We start from the raw sequence: 24,790 nt of genomic DNA on the forward strand, positions 1-24,790 counted from the left end.
AGAGTGTGAGGATTCCGAATTTATAAATTTTACCCGATTCCGAAATGTGGGCTCGGGGGGCGTTTTGGTCATTTTTCCTAATTTTGCATATTAGCTTAGAATTAATTAGTTGAATTAGTTACTTGAAGTGTTATTTACATTACGCAATTGATTTGAATAGATTTGGGCCATTTGGAGTCGATTACTCGTGGCAAGAGCGTGGTTTCGGGTTGATTTTGAGCCGGTTCGAGGTAAGTGGCTTGCCTAACCTTGTGTGGGGAACCCCCCCCCCCCCCCTTTGGATTTGGTATTGTTGATACTTGAAATGCCTTGTACGTGAGGTGACGAGTGCGTACTTGTGCTAATTGTTGAAAATACTGTTTTCATTAAGTAACTCTAATTGTGTTTCCTTTCCTGCTTATACTATTTGCAATGTAAGCATGTTGTTAGCTTAGGAAAGCATGTATAGTTGCCTTAATTGCTTTATTTGTTCAAACTGCATTATTTGGATTATATGTGGCATGCTAGGTTAGAAATACCTGTTTTTACCTTGGTATGAAATTTGAACTGAATTGAGTATTCTTCGTGTTGTTGTTATGTGTTTACTTTGGGACTACGGATCTGTATTCAGGGAGATCCCCTGCACCTATACTGATTTGGGTTGTAGTGCAGGATACCGAGAGATCCCATGCACGCATATTGTGGATACTAAGAGATCCTTGGTATACCGAGAGATCCCCAGCATACATATTGAGGATACTAAGAGATCCTTAGGATACCGAGAGATCCCCAGCATATATATTGAGGATACTAAGAGATCCTTGGGATACCGAGAGATCCCCAGCATATATTGAGGATACTAAGAGATCCTCGGGATACTGAGAGATCCCCAGCACACATATTGAGGATACTAAGAGATCCTCGGGATACTGAGAGATCCCCGGTTGTTATCTATGTGTCGAGCTGTATTCCTTTCCATGATTATTTTGTCTCTGTAATAGTTCTTTCTATCATGTGTTACTTCTTACTGTTGCACTTAAGTATATTGCATTATTCTATACTGTTATACCTTGTATTTCATTTAACCTCAGTAGGGCCCTGACCTCCTCGTCACTACCTGACCGAGGTTAGGCTTGGCACTTACTGAGTACCGTTGTGGTGTACTTATGCCCTTTCTGCGCATGTTTTTCATGTGCAGATCCAGGTACTCTCACTCAGTCTTATCACCCTTCAGGCGAGGCGCTTTTGTAGAGACTTCGAGGTATATCTGCCGCGTCCACAGACCTTGGAGTCCCTTTCTATTCTCTGTACTAGTTTAGCCCTTCTATATTTTTTCCTTGATGATAGACATTCCTGGAGTTAGAGCTTTTTATGTATCTCTTAGCTTGTGATTCATGGGATTCCGGGTTTTGGGAATTATTTAGTTTTTTTGAGATCTTGTATTGGTATATGTCGAGCGGCATCTTAAACTCTTCTACATTTGTTTATCTTCAGTTTTTATTAGTTTTTCCGCATTTTGTTCCTTTTTTTACATTTGTTAGGCTTACCTAGTCGTAGAGACTAGGTGCCATCACGATAGTTCACGGAGGGCGAACTGGGGTCGTGACACTATTCCTTTTTCTATTTTCTATTTTCTGTAGTACCTTAATTAGGACAATTAAATCTTTATATTTACTTTTATTGCAAATATTATATTGACAGTTATATGTGTATGGTTGAGTTATGGGGCAAATCTTCTTTGGCAAAGACCGAACTTGAACCAAATAATCGTAAAGAGGGATTGTGTAATACTTTATATTGTAATAAGGACAATTAAGTCTTTAGCCCCCCAAAAGAAGTAATGAACAATAGGAATATTTATGGGCTAAAGCCCATTGGAAAGAAACAACGAAAGAAGCAAAAATGGGTTTAAGGGGAGGGGTACGAAACAATAAAGTTTCGGCAGATTAGAAGTTTAAACAATCATAAGGGTTTTTTCAAAGTTTGCCAACACATAAAGAAAGAATAGACTCGGGAAGAAGCGCTATAGCAATATTGTCTAACATTAGCATCACAAAGATTAGCAAAAAGGAAAAAAGGGGGAAAACATCGAAGCAGAAAGGAAGATCGAGGGGAGAAAAGAAAAGCTATGTTCTGAAGCTTTGGAAAGGACAAAGAGTTAGAATTAAAGGCAACTTCAGAGAAATAGCCTTATTAGCATTACAGTGGCGTAAAAACAGAGATGTAGAGGAAGCTTAGAAGTTTTAGCGAGTCTATTTTGACTCGAGCAATGTAAGCTCTTATCTATAGTTTTGCTTGCCTTTGTTCCTCTGGTTTATAAAATTCCATTGCGTTAACGAAATTAAATATCAATAAGAAATATAATGGGCATCAATGATATTTTAAGTAACTGCCGATTCTTATATCCAGGGAAAAGAATTTTTTTCTTCTTTTGTTTTTTAACATTATAGCAAATAAACTATATGAACACTTTTTAAGAAGATACTGGACTAGTTTAGGTTATTTGAGAATTAAACGAGATATCCTGAGAGTTGGGTATACTAGTTGATTCGCAAAAAAAATAAAAAAATTAAAATAAGTCATATCCCGTGGAATAAAAACAGGGAAAGAATTAAGTTCAACAAAATTTAACCAACTATACTGGTGCTCATGGAGTTGATACATAGATTGGTTTTGTAACGATAGGCAGCTGAAGAAGTCGAACGAAGTGCTCGCAGCGACAAGTTCAATATTTCGGCATGAGTACTGTGAGTAGTAATCTTACCGCGATTTGTGTTTTTATAACCTGCATGGTTTATACATTATTTTAAAAATAAAATATGTTACCGAATGTTTGAAATTGCATGTGGGAGAAGTCTTTTACTTGAGATTTTTACAATTATTTAAAATGTTCTCACTATTACGAGATATGCTTTACTATTACTTGAGATATGATTACCGTTACCGAATTTGAATTACATGATTTGAAAAGAATTGAAATGCCCTATACTATTTTGAAAATGTTTTCATGTGAATATTTACTGTTTTGTAAAGAAAAGTATACATGGGAGGAGACTTTGAAGGATCCCGTAACTAATGGCGGGCTCGTTAGACCTGATGCACCTTGTATTTATAGATTAACAATTACAATTATAGCCCTCGCTAGTGGGAAGGTAGAACTAGCATACAGTTACAGTTTTCCCTCAAATAGGGACCTACAATTATATACGACTCTGTTTACAAAGGGGTCCACACAGTGATACAGATTACATGATCCTTTCTTGGAAACCTCCCAAACATAAAGATTTGCTATGAGACAGTGCTTACCGAGTTTATTACCGAATTGTTCAATCGATTTTGTTACACGAAACACATGATGAGATTGATTATTGTTTATTGTTTTTGAAAGGGCATTCTCATGATATTTTCTGTATAATATACTAGCATGTTTTCTGACTTGTCCCCAATTAAAAACGGTTGTGGTTAAGTGTTATTATTCATTGAGCTAGCGACCCACTCCCCATAATTTTTTTACAGAGACAGCAGTTGACGCGAGCGAGGATTTCATTAATTAGTGTATACGAATTGATAGTTCTTAGTAAGCTCCGCACTTAGTCGTGTGCGCGAAGAGTTTATTTATTTGTTATTGTCTTTTCTTATTAACTCATAGAATCGCTCCATGGTCATTCTTTTAGTGTCATGAGTATTCTTTCATTATTATAGACTTATGATGAGTATTGCACTTTCTTATCGAATTTGGAGATAAATTAGTATTTGTGGTTGTTAGTGGATAGATTATAATGGTTGAGACTTGTTTTGGTTAATGGATAAAGTTATTGTTGATTGGATTGATATTAGGATGTTTGGTTGTTGATTTTGCGACAGGAATTTTTTTTTGATAGTCCAAAAATGGGGGAAACTCTGTCCGTTTTTCTGTAAAATGTCAATGAGGCTTACTTAGGGGAACTTGCTCCTATGCGTCGGTCATGATCCTAAAGTGGGTCGTGACAAAGTTGGTATCAGAGCCTAGGTTATTCTAGTGGCTAATGGAGCATACATCGGTTGTAGAATCTCAATTATGGTTATGTAGCCAGCCATTCCCATAATCGTGATTCTGCGAGGGTGTGATAGGATGTGTCTTGTCTTTCTTTCTTATTCCTCCGTGTGTATGTTGCGATTAGGGTCAAATAACTGAACGTCACCTTTATCTTGTTCCTGTATGGCACGGACCTGTCATTCAATAGTAGAGTTTGGCTAGAGGTTCAAGGACATTTAAATGTTGCCACAAGACAACAACTATCTCCCGGCAAAGGAAAGCAACAGAAGTAGTAAACGAGGCCAATGAAAAAGTCATTGTGCCACAAGGAAGAGCTTTCATATCGCTAAGATGTGTAATAACGTCCACTCTTGAATTAAGTACTAGACCACCGCTATAGTTAGAAGATTAATATCATTGAGGTGCTTACATCCATGTAGAGAATAATTGAGAGCTTGAGATGCTCATAGACTTGTGACACCAGGTCTTGGCACACACTAGTAGACTTGTGATTTTGGTTTTTATTCTTTGATTATAATTGCACTCAGTTGTTATCGTGTTATTTATTTTGAATCCATTATTTCTTAAATCTTTTAATTTAAGGAAAGTTTAATTACTTGGAAAATTTTGTTAAAAAGAGGAAATCATGTGGCTAGTTCACAGTTGGCTTGCCTAGCGACAGTGTTAGGTGCCATCATGGCCTATTATAGAATTGGGTTGTGACATAGTGGATGGGCATTACGAACCACTTACCACGTATTTTCCTGATGAAGAAGTACTATTTGCCGGGGAAGACATCGCAGAATCGTACCCCGGATGGAGGATTTTTTCGATGGAGCAGCAAGCTTTAAAGGAGTCGGGATAGGGGAAGTCCTGATTTCGGAATCTGGACAACACTATCCAGCGTCGGCAAAGATAAGATTCCCGTGCACCAATAATATGGCTGATATAAGGCATGCATCCTTGGAATCAAAATAGCACTCGACATGAACATCAAAGAACTTTTGGTCATAGGAGATTCCGATTTGATGATCCACCAAGTCTAAGGAGAATGGTCAACTAAGAATGTCAAGATACTGCCATACCTGCACTGCATGAAAGAACTGTGCAAGAAGATCACGAAGATAGAGTTTAGGCATGTCCCCAGGATTCAGAACGAGTTTGCCTTTCAACCTTATCATCCACGATTCAGCATCCAGACAAGAACTACATCGACCCCATCGAGATAGAAATCAAGGGTCAACATGCCTATTGATTCCATGTGAATGAAGAACCAGATGGTAAACCTTGGTATCACGACATCAAGAAGTTCCTCATGACACAGGAGTACCAAGAAAATGCTGCTAATAGTCAAAAGCGAGCCCTTGGGAGATTGGCAAACCACTTTTTCCTCAACGAGGAAGTCTTGTATAGGAGGACCCCAGACTTAGATTTGCTGAGATGTGTAGACGCTGCCAAATCAACCAGACTATTGAAAGAAATACATGCGGGGACGTGCGGACCCCACATGAACGGGTTCATTTTAGCCAAAAAGATTTTGAGAGCTGAATACTTTTGGATGACTATGGAAAATGACAGCATCTGCTATGTGCAAAAGTGTCACCATTGTCAGATTCACGGAGACTTCATCCGGGTTCCACCAAATGAGTTAAATGTAATGGGTTCACCTTGGCCTTGCACCGCCTAGGGCATGGACGTGATAGGACCCATTAAGCATGTAGCATCAAACGGACACCAATTCATTTTGGTAAAAATTGACTATTTCACTAAATGGATCGAGGCATCTACTTACAAACCGTCACGAAGAAGGTAGTAGCAGATTTTGTTCGGAACAACATCATTTGCAAATTCAAGATACCAGAGTCTACGAAAAGTTCAAAATCGTCCACCACAATTCCACAGCTAACAGACCACAATAATGGGGCAGTCGAGGAAGCTAATAAGAATATCAAGAGGATTCTGCGAAAGATAGTGGAAGATCACTGGCAATGGCACGATAAGTTACCTTTTGCTTTATTAGGTTACCTGGCTAGCATGAAAACATCCACTAGGGAAATGCCGTACATGTTAGTATACGGCACTAAAGCAGTGATACCCACAAAAGTCGAAATTCCGTCTTTAAGAGTCATCCAGGAAGAAAAATTGGACGACACAGACTGGATACAGGTCAGGCAAGAACAACTCGTGCTCATTAACAAGAAAAGAATGGATGCAGTATGTCATGGACAGCTATACTAGAATAGGATGGCTAGTGCATTTAACAAAAGAGTGAAGCCTCGCCAATTCGCACCAGGGCAGTTAAATCTGAAGAAAATCTTTCTCCATCAAGAGGAAGCTAAAGGGAATTTTGCACCAAACTGGCAAGGTCCTTACATGGTCCACAGAACATTGTCTGGTGAAGCTCTAATCTTAGAAGAAATGGATGGAAGAGTCGGCACGAAGCCAATCAACTGGGACGCAATCAAGAGGTATTAAACCTGAAGACAGATAGAGTTAGGGTTTTTAATGTAACAAAACTACATTCAACCTGATTTCCCATGGAGGGAAACGTAGGCAACAAAGGAACTCCTAACAGAACTATGCCGACTTGATTTCCTCGTAAAGGAATACAATAGACAATCCTCATCAGATTCAATCATCTTTTGTAAACTACATTCTGGCCAGGTATACGTAGGTTGTCTGAGTCAGACTTGGCCGTTTTTATCTCTTAATCTCATCATCTTGCACTATTATAATCGAACTACATCCCAACCTGATTCCGTTTTGGATATGTAGGCTGCCTGAGTTAGGCTCGATCATTTCATCGCATTTCATCATTATCCCACGAACTATGTTCAGACCTGATTCCGCTTTGGATACGTAGGCAACCTGAAAGGGTTCGGTCATAACCTTAGGAAACCTCTGTAATGCATCAGTCTTAATTAGGATGCAGTCGCAACGTCCAGCAGCCACGTTGTCATAGATACCATGGGAGATCGACATCAACATGACGAAGTTCTTAGAGAAATGCGTTCACATGCAAAGAACCTTTCTTAACATGTCATAATTCGGGATGATGGCATTTGCCTTAAAAGAACAAGTATTTTCGAAATATTATATATATATATATATATATATATATATATATACACATATACACACACACACACATATATATATATATATATATGTATATATATATATATATCAACACTAGGGTCAACGCAAACTAGCTTACCACCACCACCACCACCACCACCACCACCCCCAACTAAGAAGTTTTCTTTGAGTGCGGGGTCAAAAATGAGTAAATAATTGTTGGAACCACACTAGGGAAAATGACAGACCCGCCACTTGCCTAAGATTATCTCTCCTTCCTCTTACTTAAATTTTCAAGCGCAGCTAAAGCTAACTCTTGAATTCTTTGCAAGTGCATTGGAATCAGATAGCTGGTATAGAAATCTGTAAATAGGAAACCTTCTGCTCACTTAATCGGAGCATCTTGTACAAAACGAATGCCGGCTTTGCCAATCGAAGTCTTGTAAATAGCAAACCGCCTGCTCAATCCATCGGAGCATCCTGTAAAAATCACATGTCATCTTCACCAATCGAAGCCCCGTATATAGCAAACCGTTGGCTCAATAAATCAGAGCGCCTTGTACAAATTGAACGTCTGCTTCACCAACGGGAGCCTTATATATAGCAAACTGCAGACTTTGCCAACAAAAAGCAATCCACAGCACCGCTCCGTCAATCACAAATGCCGGAATAGACAATCGTAAACCTTGTCATCAATGTTCTGCCAATCAATGGCCGCAACTTAGCTTCGGAGTCAAGAGTATCTCTTAGGCATTCTTATATTTCATTTCACTGTTACCTTGAATGTTTTAACATTTTTTTCATGCGTCTTTAGGCATTATTTTGATCGCTTCCAGGCAGGGACTACTTTACATTTTAGTGCAAAGCTCTCCCAATAAGCGGAGACGCACCCTGCAAATTAAACTTTCCCAACAAGCAGAGATATTTCTCAGTGCAAAGCTCTCCCAGCAAGCGGAGACACATTTTACCAATCAAGCTCTCCCAAAAAGCGGAGACAATTTTCAAATGCTCCGACAGCTGCGGAACAGTACCCAGCTCGGCTAACAAATCGAGTTGGGATCAAGTATCCCAACAACCCAATCCCAAATAACGGCTTGCTGGCAGCTAGGCATCATCATTCCTGCATCATTTACATTGCATCTTAATATATGATGCATTATAATATATTAGTATGCATGTATTTCATTTTGTTTTGCAGGAACAAACAACGCAGTGTGGAACTATATCTTAGCAGCAGACCGAACTACAACTCTATGGGGACAGCCAACCTAGTAGCGCGCTCAAGATCCCAGCTCAAAATGACCAGCGAGCTCAAAATTTCGAATCATTCAAATCAGGCTGCAAAATTCAAGCGATCATGAGTGAGAAATCTTCCGTCTCATTGTATCTTCACAATATGATACCGGGGCATTCCAGCGAGTGCCGCTTCCCCGAAGTCCCTACTCAAAAACTAGATGAGGCCTGATCCTCGTTAAGCCCGAGTTTTGTAAGCCATTAGAGCCAAAAATCGCCCCAATATTCCCAAACATCCCTAGATTCTTCCTCAATCCATAACTTTCATGACATTCTTGCAATGCGTGCCTAAAGTCGGGACAAAATTGGCTTTGGTTCAATTTCTTTACCCAAAACTCTTTCATCATCTCCGGCCAAAGATGGACAACTATTGACGGTCAATTTTGACCCTCCCTTTTAAAATTAATTTATTCACCTTAACTATTTATAATAAATACTTTAAAAGCTATTTTCCCAGTAATGAATATCTATTTGTACATTACATAGGTTTTATAATTTGACAAAATTACTCCTTATTATCCAAAAATTAGGCTACTTTATTAATATTTTGAAATTAGTGCAACAATTTGAAATATGTGTCATTTATAGATAATTAAAATAATTAGTAACGTACAGTAATTATAAGTTCATCACATTATATTGAAATTGTTATGTCTGTTTAAATTGATTTGAAAAGGGATTTTAAAACTAAAAGGCTACTACTGCAATTCCTTAACCAAGTACAAAGTGGCTATTTATTAAATTACTTTGGCCCAAATGTACAGCCCAATCCGGAAAACAACTCAATCCAAACACGCCATCCCCTTCCAACTTGGCAATCCTTGCCATTACCTCTCAACCAATCACGACCTGACACATCACCCACTAATCCCACTCACAAAACAAACACAACCTATCTGAACCGTTGATTCAAATCATCAACGGTCACGAATTATCCCTATTTTCCATTTGATTTCGACCCACTATAAGAAATTATCTCAATCGTTGGATCATATAGATCCAACGGTCCCCATATTTTCCTAAAATTGTTTTCTTAAATAAGTAATGCCACGATTATCAGGGTCCTTGATCAAATGATCCAACGGCTCAGATCTTTTCCCCCGTTTAACTCAGAGACCAACTGGTCTCACTCCCCAAACCCTAATTCATTTCCTACCCGCCCAGCCGCCTTTATTTCCTCTTATTCTTTCTTTCTCTCATCTCCCCTGATCCCCATCAATCAACAGACCTTGCACAAATTGGTGCAAGGTCGTGAAATTAACCTCAAATCATCTCATTTGTCTCCCATATCCAGTATTCATGTTGAACTTTTGCTTATTTCATCACCAAAATCAAATCTCCCAAAATTCGAACCCTAATCTCAGAGATGAAACTTCAAATCATTACTGACCTTTCAAATCCATGGCATGAATGGTTGTTCCTTGTGTTCCTGCACTCTCAGTCCCGTTTTATTGCATTTCTGTAATTTTATGAGCTTTAAAAGCTAAGTTTTCTACTTGAGAGTCACTGCTAAATTCAAACTTGAACTTGTTCAAGACTTGTATCCTTGTTCCTTAACCTTAAGCTTGACATTATAATGTCTAAATACTTACTTGTCTGCATGTGTTTGTTAAACTGCCTCTAAGCCTCTGAGTTATCACTATGGTCCTTATTCTATTTGATTACAATCGTTGATAAAGCAATCATGTTCATGTTTCCCTTTCACCAATGATACTGTTATAATGTCCACCTCTACATATCATTCCCCTGCATTCTATATGTTTATGATCAGGTTTATTATTTGATAATCTTAGCTAATATACCATATGTCCATGTCACTTAACTAAGTTGAAAGAATTTGAATACCTAGATGTTTTTCTGTTCTGTATCTGTACATGTTAACTCTCAGAGTGATATCTGAGTTGTCACTAGAACTTTCCCATGATCATGCTCGACTGTTGAATGCATAGGAAAACTATCTTATTTGCATCAATCTATTTTCTTCTCATGAATCTTTACTGTATATATATTCTGTAAGATCAAACTATTTTCCTCTTCTTAATGTGAGTCATGACTTTAATTGGATAAGGTCAACTAATAATTGCTGCACAACTAAGTTTGTTTGTTCCATAATCTGTTTGAGATCTTCTCACATATGTGCAATACATCCCTGTCCTTAATCTCTTTGAACCCCTGCTAAATCTATGTAAAGTATGCATGCATCCATTATTAGCTTACTTCCATGAAAGTAGGATTTAGAAATACTATTATAGTCAACTAACAGTTTTAATTGAAACATGATCACTTCATACATATATGGTGAACTAGATTTATGTTTGAATTTGAACTTGTTTTGATACAATGTCTTCCATATCTTCTCTTTATCAACATGTTGGTATGGTTCTATAATGTGCAAACTCCCTCAGCTTATGTGAGATCATAGTTTCATTCTTCTTTCCCATGTATAGTTGATTGAATGTTACCAGTGTCCTTGCTTTAACTCTGCAGTACCATGTTCTACCTTGAGTTATGCCTAGCCCTTCTCTTTTATTGTTAACCTGAAACTGGACTTGGCTCTCAAACCTTAGTAAAGTTCATTTGTTGGTATTATCTAAATATGTTGACTTGTTAATACTGTTAGAAGCATGACCCTTTTAGATCTTAGGGGTGCCATGTTTTGGTACTCTTGATAATAATTCAGTCCCATGACCTTGATCATATCTCTGTAACAACTGTTGACTATGACTGTTATTTTGAATCTGCCTTGATGTCTTTAAGTCGCCAAGTGATGATTGTTAGTACCTGTTTGAATATGTCATGCCTTGGTGGTGAATCCCTGCAGTGGTGTGATATATTCTAAACCTAGCCCCTCTCCCTTTAGGTTTCCCTGATATGAAGTCCTCTAGTTAGTATAATAACCATCTGTATTCTCCCGTGTTATTTTCATTAAGAGAAAATATATGTGGTGTGGTAGGTAATACTATAGTATTTAGTTTGCATTGGAAGGGCCTCATTGGCACTTAAACCCATAAGGAAAATATGTCGTTAGTGATTAAGGCTATTTGGGAGAGGAGTTCAACTCTAGGTTGAGCTACCCTCCCCGGCACAAGCATTGCCTTGGGCCTTGAGTCCCTTGGGAACTTTGAAGTTTCGGGGATACAGAGGGAGTATCGACCTTGAGTAGGGTTCCCTCCTTAGCTCTTAATTCATTGACACATCCAGTTCTTTGAGGGTTTAGTGTTGAATGACAACGAAAGGTTTCTAATGTGAATTATTTGCTAAGTAAAGCTACTACGTCAATATATAATTTCCTCTACCATACTTATATTGTTTCTTGCTTTAATTGTCTATTTATGTATTTGTTATGCATATCGAAATATGTGTTGTAGTTAGAATATGTTAAATGTATTGGATACATATCTAATGACCTTCTTATTTTCATGTACCTCTATTTGGACCTCTGAGTTCTTGATTAAATCCAGTTCTCTAAAGATTTAGAAATCCAGAACTTAGTGAAAAGTAGCTCTATTTCTAAAGGAAAAATCATATTTCAACTTCGTTTTTCTCAAAAGAAATCAGAACTTCAGAAAATTTTCGCCTTTATGGAATTTCCAGTAAACGACCCTTTCTTTAAAAATCCTTCGGATCTAAGGTAGATTCTAGATGCTTTCTCTCAAACATCCTTTTACCATTAGGTAAATAATCATCTCCCAAATCAAAGTGTTTTCATAACTCAATCTATTTTATACACTTATAAAGTGTAGAATGGTTATGTGCCAATTTTAAAACTCTTTTGACATCTCTCATGAACCCTTTCATAAATTCATATCCCTTTAAGACTTTGCATTCATTCTATTAATATCATCCTTAAGTGTACAGTAAGGAGCCTTTCCTTATTATTAATCAAAGCATTTTACAAATAATTAACCCCAAACTTAGTCTAAATCCTATGGAGCTACCTCAGGTAGATTTTAAGGGGTGCCTAACACCCTCCCTTGGAAGAATAAGAACCCTTACCCATAATCTCACCGGTTAAAAGGCCAATAAAGAACATGACTTAGTAATCAAATAGGTACCCTAGTATACCTTCAAATATTAGGTGGCGACTCTCTTTCATCAACAACAGAGAAACCACAAGTTGAATCCTATCTTGACTAGTGCAAAATAAGGTGCAACAATAACCACACGACGTAACACATCGACCTTATGCTCATAGAAACAACTCTGACCGTAATAACTACCCATTACCAAACCCGGTACTGGTAAATAGCCTCATATCGACTAGAATTTTGTTCCAAACCTCCCCATAACTGATAATGATGTAAGAGGATAATAAGTTAGGGATATAAAAGCTTTAGGCATCTGGACTTACTAAGATTTTCTGGAGCAGAGATTATTCTTAATAGAGTTCCTATAATTGAAACCACAAAGTTTACTATTTCTGACGGCTTAATCATCCTCAGAGGTTTTTGGCGAAATACTAAACGCATTATGAGCTCATGTTCCAGCAATAGGCATCTGGAGCTAACAAATTGTAGACTGGAGTACATGACGAATATATGGAATGGAACCATACTGTTAGGAATGTGGATAGGAGCGACACAACTAACTTAGAAATAAGTGCACTAAACTTTTTATGACTCGCTTCCTTCTCGATAATCAAAAGTGCAAACCTGATAAGTACGTAAGAAATTAATTCAGATGATGGATGTACTGATATGTGACACCATGCTTTCAGCTGGCTAGGTACGTGATGCCTTAGGTTTAGAGGCTTGTCTAATGGTTGGTTAACCGTTTAAACAAGGTAATACTCTCACATACGAAGACTCTGACCTATTATGTGGAAGTTGAACTTGCTAGAAAAAATAATTTAAGAACTGAATGTGATTGTCATGCAACTAAGAATTCATATAAGAATGTAGAGACTAGAAAATCTCGCAGTATGAATTTATTTTTCTTATATGGGACGAAGAGTTAGATAAATAACATCTTGAGATATTATGATATCCTTTAATAATTGTCACTTTTATGGAAGAACCTCGTACAGTTGAAACTTTGTATTAAGGTTATCAGATTCAAGTTGAGAGAGAGGATACCTTATCTAGCCAAGTTGTACTTGAACTTGTTAATTTTGACGTGCTTATAGGTGTGATTGGTTATTATCTTATTACATTACCTTTTGTTACCATGCGAAGGTAGTGAGATTGACATATCTAGCAAACCTATTTGTAAAAAAAAACATCATATCCTAGTGATAGCTGAGGTTATATCATTTAAGAAGGCTCTACAATTATTGAATAAAATTGGGTAGAGTCTCGTAACTTTTGTAAAGAGATCCAAGAGATGTGAAACTTAGGTTGAAAAATAAAAGTATCATAGTGAGGGATTTTCTAATGTATTTGAGAATTTCCAGGACTACCTCCAATAGGAGAAATAAACTTTGGTATTGATTTGACACCTAACACGTAAACCATATCATATGGCACCAACGAAGTTGAGAGAGCTAATGAAGAACTGCAAGACCTACTGGATACGGGTTTTATCATATGGAGTGTTGCGCTATGGGGTACAGTAATATTGTCTGAAAAAAAGGGATAATTCTTTAAGTATGTGCACCAACTACATATAATTAAATAAGATAACAATACACAACAAATATCCCTTGTCTTGTATAGATAACTTGTTTGATCAGTTACAAGGAACCATTGATCGTTAGTTTGGTTATCATCAACTTAGAATAAGAAGGGAAGATATTTCAATGTTTCCCTCGAGTACTCGGTACAAATATTATGTTACTTATGATGTCCTTTAGATTGGCCAATGCTCCAACTATATTGATGTATATAATAAATATGGTATTCAAAGTTATTTTTGGAAAAACAAATTCATAGTTTTTACTTACTATATTCTGGTATGTTTTCGTACCCAAGAAGAGCACGAGAATTACTTGAAAAATATGTTAAAGACGCTGCAGGAAAATTAACTTTTTACCAAGTTCTTCAATTAGCTAGACTCAGTGGTATTCATAGGACACATGGTATCTAAGAATGAAAAGATGGTAGATTCTAGGAAGATAAAAGCAATTCATAAATGGTCGAGACCCATTTTTCCTACAGAGATTGCTTTTGGCTTAACAGGCTACTGTAGGTAGGATTTCTCTAGAATAGCACCACCACTCACCAAGTTAACATAAAAAATCGCTAAATTTCAGTGGATAGAGGAATGTACAACGAGATTCCAGAATTCCAAAGCATATTAGACAATCACACCAATGTTAGCCTTATTCCAATAGGCTCTAGAGGATTCATGATGCTATGTGATACTTCAAGGGTAGGATTAAGATATTTTCTCATGCAAAATGGTGCCTATGCTTCAAGGAAATTGAAGAAGCTCAAGTTGTATTCCCAAACCCCGGTCGTGATAGCGCCCAACACACTGCTAGGCAAGCCCGACCAATTAACAACCTTAACCCAATTCATTATACCATTCATTATTAGCTAACACAATTAAATCAACATATTAGAAGTTTGAAATAAGAGTTAAATGTGCGGAATTTCAAATAACAATACTAATACATAGCCCAAAAGATCCGGTGTCACAAGTCTGAGCCTCTAATACAGGTTTATCAATCTAATACATGTCACTCTAGGGGAATACGAAATAAAAACAAAGGATAGAAAAGAGAGATCAGGGCTGCGGACGCCATGCAGCTACCTCGATGCTCCCAGATATGCGCTGCTCAACAGAGAATCCTCACTCAGCCTCAGATGCACCTGGATCTGCACGCAAGGTGCAAGGAGTAATGTGAGTACTCCGACCCAGTGAGTAATAAACATAAATAAAGGCTGAGAATAAGAAATCATGGATAAACACATTGTAATCTATAATACGGCAGTTTAAACCAAGTAGTATGAAATCAATAACCAGTGAAGTAGAAACATGGAAAAGCTACAACAGATAAGCAAATAAATGATAGCCAAATAAAGGAATGCAACACATAGTACGTTACTCTCTAGTACCCGCTGCGGCGTGCAGCCCGATCCATTTATTTATCGTCGACGACGCTCACTGGGGGTGTGCAAACTCCGGGAGGGGCCCCTTACGGCCCAAGCGCAATATCAAGCCATCTCGTGGCATCATCTAGGCCCTCGGCCTGGTATCAATATCAATATAATACTGCTGCGACGCGCAGCCCGATCCATACTCAGTCCAGAAATCACATAAGCCCCCTGGGCCATAATAAAATAGTAGTTCTCAGCCTGAAACATTATTAGAAATGTCATTTAAGTTTCAAATCTGAGTAAAAGTGGCTGAGTTTGTAAAACAATATTACACAATAGGACTGAGTTCAAGTAATATGTCAAAATAGTGAGACAACAGTGATAGCAATCCCCGAAGGGTTCAAATAGTTGGCACGAAGCCCAAATATGACAATTAGTGATATCAAATAAGCTACAATCAATTACGCGATAAAAAAATATCACTCGGGACGGACCAAGTCCCAATCCCCAATAGTAAACGATCCCGCGCTCATTATCAAGTGCGTGTCTCACCTCAATATAGCTCTACGATGTGCAAATCCGGGGTTTCAAACCCTTAGGGCATCATTTACATTCATTACTCACCTCAAACCGGCCAAAACTCTAGCTCGCTATGCCCTTGCCTCTCAAATCGGCCTCCTCGCGCGACGAATCTGACCAATACCAGAGCGAATACGTCACAATATGCTAAAGGAACAAAACCCAATCGAAAACAATCGAAAAAATCCCGAAATTAGCAAAACCCGAGCCCCGGGCCCACTTCTCAAAACTCAGAAATTTTCACACTAACGGTTCCTTATCTCGCCACGAGTCCATACATATCAAAAACTCTCAAATCCGACCTCAAATGGCCCTTCAAATCTCAATTTAAAATCTCAAAATCCCAAGCCCTAGTTCTTCCAATTTTAGCTAAATTTCCATGAATTTCTAGGTTAATTTCACATTATAATCACGTTTTNACTCATAGCGATAATTCTAATCACAGTAGCTGCTCAAAACAACCCAATGCCGGTAATAAACCTCTTATCAAATAAAGCCTCGTTCAACACCTTCATATACTGCCAATGATGAAAGAAACACGCAGAAACTCATAATCATTCGTCAAATCAACAAGTCATGGAGCTCCCTCTCCTTCGACAAGAACTAAAGCAAATCTCTAAGCCGACTTTCGATATTATTCTTCCAACCACACTGTAATCAATTCTGATAGTATTCATTCTAGGTCCAATGATCTCACCTCCTCCAACACTAAACGACCCTTTCTTTAAAAATCCTTCGGATCTAAGGTAAATTCTATATATGCTTTCTCTAAAATATCCTTTTATCACTAGGTAAATAATCATCCCCCAAATCGAAGTGTTTTCATAACTCAATCTCTTTTATACACTTATTAAGTCTAGAACGCTTATGTGCCAATTTCAGAACTATTTTGACATCTCTCATGAACCCTTTCATAATTTCATATCCCTTTAAGACTCCGCAGTCATTCTATCAATACCATCCTTAAGTGTACAGTAAGCAGCCTTTCCTTATTATTAATCAAAGCATTTTACAAATAATTTACCCCAAACTTAGTCTAAATCTTAAGGTAGCTACCTCGGGTAGATTTTAAGGGGTGCCAACACCTTCCCTTAGAATAACAAGAACCCTTACCCATAATCTCACCAGTTAGAAGGCCAATAAAGAACATGACTTAGTAATTAAATAGGTACCCTAGTATACCTTCAAATATTAGGTGGTGACTCTCTTTCATCAACAACAGAGAAACCACAAGTTGAATCCTATATTGACTAGTGCAAAATAGGGTACAACACTAACCACACGAGTAACACATCAACCTTATGCCCATAGAAACCACTCTAACCGTAATAACTACCCATTACAAAAAAAGGTAGTGGTATATAGCCTCATATCAACTAGAACTTTGTTCCAAACCTCCCCATCACTGATAATGATGTAAAAAACATGTGATACTCATAAATACTCACTCGACCAACATGCCATACCAAACGCCACCTGGGCACATACATCGCAATCCAAACCTCACAAGCACAACTGGAATATCACTGAACATGGAAAGAGAAACATATGAAAGCTATCAAACGAGTCCAACAGGTACAACTCCCATCAGTACCATACTACGTATCAAATCCACAAGGAAGAAGCAAGTCGCACGCAACCTCCACAACAAATCTTACCATAACATGACCCCACTACGGCACCTACACCAGTACAAACATACTTATACACAAAGAACACAAGGTTCCCTTCCTCCACTTAGAATAACAAGCAAGATAACCATCCCGAAAACTAAAAAACTTCTACTAACTCTAATTCGTAGAACAAAGCCGCAATAGTTAATAGGCTTCCCTTACCTAGAGAGCACCTAAATCACAAGTCGTGGCCAAATCACCCAGAAATCATATCAAACCCTATTGTATTAACTAACTAAAGGCCAACCAAGCCTCATGACCCTCAATAGCCACCAAACTAGAACGATAGACACGGTTTTCACAATAAAACCCCTCAACTGGCGGAAGCACATAAGCAAAGTACAAGAATAACGAAATACAACCATATATGATGCAAGGTAGGATGAATCTTACAGATACATGGGGCCGGATCAGAATGATACTAATGCATCTCTATGACCAAGCAAAACCATACATGTAATGACATCATCCGGTGTAGCAACCTTAGTCTAACCAGAAAAAGCATAACAACGAGCATGGCCTCCCTCTCTAGGACGACCTCTACCCGCCTGACCTCTACCCCTAGTTGGAAGTGCCGATGTAGCAGCAACTGGAACGGAACCCACAGCCTGAATACTCTAGTGTGGTACACCCGCCCAAAGTCAGGGAAAATTCCTCACCATGTGCCTGGTATCCCTATTCTTAAAGCAGCGTCTCTGCTGACGTGGCTGTGGAAGCTGTCCAGAATGGGTACTCTGGGACCCATAGATATCTAAAGCACCACGTGAAACCTGAAATGAGACTGAACGGGCTGACTCACAAAACCTCTACCATGATGCACCCTGCCTCCAAAATAGGGATCAGTTGATTCTCGCGGTCCACGAGGCTCTCAGCCTCCCTGTCCTCCCTCTCTGGCCCGACATACCCTCCATCCTCCGAGCGATCTCTACAACCTTCTAGAATGGAGTATCTATCTCCAACTCTCGAGCCATGATAAATCTAAGACCATAACTGTCTAACTGAGCCCCTCGATAAATCTGCGGACTCACTCACTAACTGTAGAAACCACGATAGGTTCATGTCGGGATAACTTGTTGAATATGATGGCGTACTCCGACACTGTCATAGTTCCTCGGCGCAGCTGCTCAAACTTTGTGTGCCACACATCCCGGAGGGTATGGGGAACAAACCCTTCTAAAATATCTCTGAAAACAGAGCCCAAGTGAGTGGCGCTACATCAATTGGCCTACCCTCCTCGTAAGCCTGCCACCACCTATACGCTGCTCCTCACAACTGGAATATACTCCTCCCCCGGTCTGTGAAGTAGCTGGTACAACCGGGATCAATCTCGCCTGAGACAATGTACCAAACTTGCTCAAGAACTGCGATAAAGTCTCCTGAAGTCTAGGAGTAACAACAGGCGCCTCCCGTGCCTGCTCCCTAACCGAAGCTGCTGGTGGCTCCTCATCTGCTGCTCTAGCAGGTGCTCTAGCTGTAGCACGTGCTCTTCCTTGGACTTTGCCTCTACCCAGGCCTCAACCAACACCGGCTTTGGGGGCTACATTATCAGTAACTACAGCTCGTGTCCTCACTATCTATGAGATAATAGAATGACAAAGGATCAAATTCCAAAATCAATAAATCCGCACAATAGGAATGAAAGAAGTTAAGTTTCCTAACAGTTTCGTATCCTTTCGAAGATAATCACGGACGTCTCTGTACCAATCCGTAATTCTCTACTAAACTTGCTTATGACTTGTAGCACCTTTGAACCTAGAGTTGTGATACCAACTTGACACGACCCCAAATTCCCACCGTAGGATGTCGTGATGGCACCTAGTCCCTATGACTAGGTAAGCCCCACACATGCCAAGTTATTAATAAATTTAAACCATTTAACCATTAACATGAACCAGTAATTGCATACACAACCAACAACTATCAATAGATATACAATATCCCAAAACCGGTAGTACGAAGTCATAAGCCTTTCTAAGATTAACTAAGAATATCAAATACAACACTGTTTGGAAGGAAAATAACAAAGTAAAACTCCAGAAGACGACTATGAGGCCTGCAAACGCAATGGCAGGTATACCTTGAAATCTCTGTAGCAAACCTCCAATAGCTAGCTAAAGACCGATACACTCAGAGGTACCTGGATATGCACAAAAATGTGAAGAAGCATAGTATGAGTACACCATAGCGGTATCCAGTAGGTATCAAGACTAACCTCGGTAGAGTAGTGACAAGGTACAGTCGAGACACCCACTAGATATAATAACCTGTGCAAGTATTTATATAGGACTAACACAGGAACGAATACCAATGCAAGGCTAAACATGGAAAGAATAACAATATAACGCTAGCAATGGGAAGTAGAAGCAACAAATAGCAATAAGAAGTAAATAGATGATAATACAGCAAGGTAATCAGAACACAATCGAAGTACTAGTGAGACCAATTAAGGAAAACAAATGACAACCATATAATCAACCGTTCTCCCACGAGGTTAACACAAGAATCACCCCCGAGGTACCACACCTCGTAATCACAAATCACGGGTCCCAAATCACGAATCATAGTCACATGGCATCTCATGCCCATATAATAAATTACAATCGCACGGACAACTCACGTACCTATACCATTAATACTTCATATATGCATGGACAACTCACATGCCAATAGTAACATTATCTTATATTTGCACGGATAACTCACGTGCCAATAGTAACAATACCTCATATCCGCACGGACAACTCACATTCCAACAGTCCAATCCAAACACAGAATGTAGGTATACAATAATACATGCACATATTCAATAAACATCAAGATTCATACTCCTGGACTGATATAGGTGACATGTTATGGTGTATGCTTGTCCAAGTGTACTATCATAGTTCAAGTCAAAAGTTAGAATTAGAGACACCCAGTAGCACATTGAAAACAACACATAAAAACCCACAATATGAATGACACACACAAGAAGGTCACACCACCATACAAATATCATCAATAACAATTCCCCCAAGCCATCACAAATCATCCCCGACATAACCCGCATTGTCTCGTTGCGTGCGTGATAGTAGGCTAGAAACCCGTGTTTTAGTCATAGTTTGCAGTCAAATCAATGCATTTTACTTGTGGTTGAACTTAATTAATGGTGATTTGCGCTTTTTACGTGTTTTATGCCTTTCATGAAATGAATTTGAGCTATAAAGATAATTTGGAGTTAATTTGAACAAGTTGGAGCTTTGAAGTCTAAGTAAAAGCCCAAGAAACTAAGTTGGGATCACGTTCAGGGGTCAGGAGCAAGGTATGGATATCAAAAATTGACGAAAACAAAATACTCTATAAAATATACACAGCCGCAATGCGTGGGGCTGCGCATGGTGCGGGGCAGCAGTGTAAATCTACTGATGTCCGTCAGAAATTGCTCTCTTAACTTTCAAACTAGCACACCGCGTGAGGCAGTGCACGGCGCGGCGTGCTTGTACAATTTTCTTGGAGTATTTTCCTGTTTCGGCTTGGAAATGTTAGTTTCGTCCCGGCCCACTCTTACATGGTATATATACACCAAAAAGGCATTTTTGAAGGGACTTTTGACCTACGGAAGATTGGAAGAGCATTTGAGACTCAAAGCACAAGGATTCATCATTCTTTACTCAACTCAACACCCAAGTTTGGGTTGAATTCATGTTTTCTTATTCTTCAACTTTATTTGTGATGAATTTCTACATGATTATGGAGTAGTTTACCATAGGGTTTGACGTGTGGTGTTTTGATTGATATTTGTGGATTTTAACTCTAGCTCTTTGCATGAATTTGTTTATGGAGCTTTGAATTGATAGAAAACTTTATTCACCAGTTTATTTAATTGAGGAATATTTTGGTGATTATCTTTGCATTATTTTGTTTGGTTTAATTTAGTGATTTTTTTCAGAATCGAAAGAGCTTGTTGAATTATTGATAAATCAAGGTAGGAGAATATTCGTGAGATGTTTTCCGAAAGACTAGTCCATTAATGCATGCTTGCATATTTTCACAATGCTTATATTAGTTCACCTTGTAGAGTTAAGATTTAATTGAGAGAGGAGTCTTGACTACACATTTGAACTAATCACCGAGTGAATTTGTGAGAATCATTAGAACATTAGAGTTAATTGAACTAGAGTTGGATCCCAAATAGCTATCTTACACCTATCTTGTCACGACCCTTATTTCTCCCATTGATATTTCAGTGTTGCTCAACTCTTGTCTTTCAGTTATCAATTGTTAATTGCTTTAGTTTCATAGTTAACTTTAGTTGTTAATCATCCCAACCAACGTGTTAATCATCCAAACTAGCGTTAAGCTAGAAATTACTTGAAAATTATTTAAATCCAATTCATGTGAAGACGATAATCATAACTATACTATCTTTGGCTAGCGAGCATTAATTTCATGTTGTGTTTGTGTCGTCAAATTTTGGCGTCGTTGCCAGGGATTGGCAATCAATAGTATTCAAAATAGTTTTTGGTGCTAAATCAGGAATTAATTTTTATTTATTCTTCACGGTTTTTCTCTTCCGTGTGCAGGTAACAAGTTAAGTTCGTAGGTGTATTACTCGATCTTCTTCAAGAAAAGTAATACCCTACATACAGAGTAGGAAAAACACCTGCGACAACTAAGGAAAGAGAAACAACTCATCAGAAAATTCTTGGGGAAATCTTCAACACAAGAGAACATGGCTAAAAAGACGAAGAGGTAGTTATAATTTGGTTGCACGGAAAGCAACAGGAAGCAACCACATGGGCAGCTGCTGAAGCAACTCTCAAAGCTGATAAGATGGTTTACGGGAACATGGGATGAATATTCAGCCCGAACCGACCTCTTTTTGAAGATGAATTTGAAAATAATATGCCCAGGACTAGACGATCACAGGTAGACTACACCAGGCCAGTCTACAACCAAGGAGTATCTAGTATGCGACCTCCTCCGATCACAACCAATAATTTTGAGATCAAGAAAGGGCTACTTTAGATTATTCAGAACAATTGTGTCTTCCGAGGCAAACCCAATGAAGATCTAAATACTAATTTGATGGATTTTGATGAGATTATGAATACCTTCCAGCACGACGGGGTATCGAAAGATGCTATCTATTTAAGGGCATTTCCTTTTTACTGAGGGGAAGATACTAAGCACTGGTTGCGGAGTTTGCGGACTAGGTCAATTCAAACTTGGGTAGAAATAACGAAAAAGTTCCTTGAAAAATATTTTTCATGTGCAAAAATAGGGAAAATTCAATGATAGATATACAACTTCGAGCAGAAAGATACAGAAACGGTGTTCAAAGCTTGGGAAATATTAAAGAGATTGTGAGAAAGTGTCAACATAATGGGATCAAATTGTGGATGCAACTCCAGCACTTTTGTGATGGACTGATACCCCCTCGCGACGAACTCTGAGTACTGTAGTTGGAAGTTATTTAATGAAGAAAACTCCTAAGGAGATTGTTGCGATTCTTGATGAGCTCTCTGAAGATGCTAATCAATGGCCCGCTGAGAGTAGTGATAGAAGAAAATCAGCTGGGGTTCACTAGGTAGACTCTAACACATCAGTGCAAGCGCAGCTAGACACCATGGCCAAAGAGATAAGAAAGTAAACCTTAGCCAAAGTCCAAAGCCAGTCATCATCACTTTGTGATTTTTGTGGAATGGATCATCCAACATATGAGTGTCAGGCCTCGAATGTAGATGAAGTGGTAAATGTTGTGGGGAGACTTGACAGAGGCAACTACAAAAGTGGCAACAATTTCAACTCCATGGAGCAGAGGCACACTGGAACTTTGTGGAGTTCACCCAATGGTAGTGTGAATGCATGGCAACAAAATAACTCTAGACCCCAGGGACAGGGAGCTTCAGGTTTTCTAAATCAGCAAAGGCAGCAGAACCAGCCTCAACAGTCCAATCAGTCTAGCATAGAAGTTCTAATAAAGGCATTTATCATTAGGACAGATGAAAGGCTTGAAACCCCAAGCATAGCTAAAGGAGAACAAGGCGCAACTATTCGAGAACAAGGTACGGCGGTTAAAATTTCTGAAAGACAGGTGGGGCAACTTGCTAATCTGTTATCTAAGGGGGTTCCAGCAACTCTTCCTGTTGGTACTGAAAGAAATCCAAAAGAGACAATAAATTCTGTGTCTTTGAAGAGTGGGCATGTAGTGAAGGACTCCATGGAAAAACAAAGGGATGAGTTGATTAAAGGACTTGTAGAAATTGTGGAGGAGCAGAAAAATAGTAACACTCAAGAAGGTGAGGTAATGGTAGATGATGGTCTAAAGAAGAAGGGGAAGACTAGAGCTCAGAAGAAGAAGAAATAGGGGACTGCAATAAATGAGGAGATTAAATAGACTAAATATATGCTTGCTTTACCTTTCCCCCAGAAGCATAGAAGAGAGAAGCTGGACAAACAATTTGGGCGTTTCTTAGATGTGCTCAAGCAGGTGCATGTTAATCTACCATTCATAGAGGTGCTCTCTCAGATGCCATCTTATGCTAAGTTCTTGAATGTGATATTGTCCAATAAGAGGAAAGTGGAAGAGACATCGGTTGTCAGGCTCACAGAGCATTGTAATGACATTCTGCAAAATAAGCTCCCTCAAAAGTGTGGAGATCCAGGGAGTTTTACTATCCTTGCTATTTAGGAAGTACTAAGTTTAAAATATCTTTGTGTGATTCAGGTGCTTCTATTAATCTTATGCCTTAGTCTATTTTCAGGAAATTGGAGGGAGATATTGGAGAAATCAGATCGATACATGTGTCTTTGCAGATGGCGGATTAGACCACAATCGAACCTGAATGAATAATGGAAGATGTGCTAGTTCGGATGGATGAATTTGTATTCCGTGTGGACTACACTGTGGTAAACATGCAAGAGAATAGGGAGATCCCTCTGATTTTAGGGAGACCCTTCTTGGCTACTGGAAGATCTATTTTGGACATTCAGGAAAGGCAACTCATGCTCAAAATGGGGGAAGAAAGGGTGGTCTTCAAGATGGAAGGAGCAATGGAGACCCTAAAAGAACGAGCTAGAGAGAGTAAGCATGATAAGTATGGGGTGCCAAAGAAGAACGAAAAGAAACTTTCAGCATGGATGGGTGCACTAGGTCGGGTGTACAAATGAGATCTCGACTTCGATTCAGACCCCGATTGGATGATTCAGGA

General features: G+C 38.8%; 1 protein-coding gene across 1 annotated transcript; it reads left to right on the forward strand.

Annotated features, from left to right (window-relative positions):
• The first annotated feature begins 5,764 nt into the window (after positions 1-5,764).
• On the forward strand, positions 5,765-6,232 carry LOC109208883. Its single transcript, XM_019372040.1, has one exon. It carries the CDS (start codon positions 5,765-5,767, stop codon positions 6,230-6,232), a length of 468 nt encoding a protein of 155 aa, XP_019227585.1.
• The last annotated feature ends 18,558 nt before the right edge of the window (positions 6,233-24,790 follow it).

Source organism: Nicotiana attenuata, unplaced genomic scaffold (assembly GCF_001879085.1).
Source record: "Nicotiana attenuata strain UT unplaced genomic scaffold, NIATTr2, whole genome shotgun sequence".
NCBI lineage: Eukaryota > Viridiplantae > Streptophyta > Magnoliopsida > Solanales > Solanaceae > Nicotiana > Nicotiana attenuata.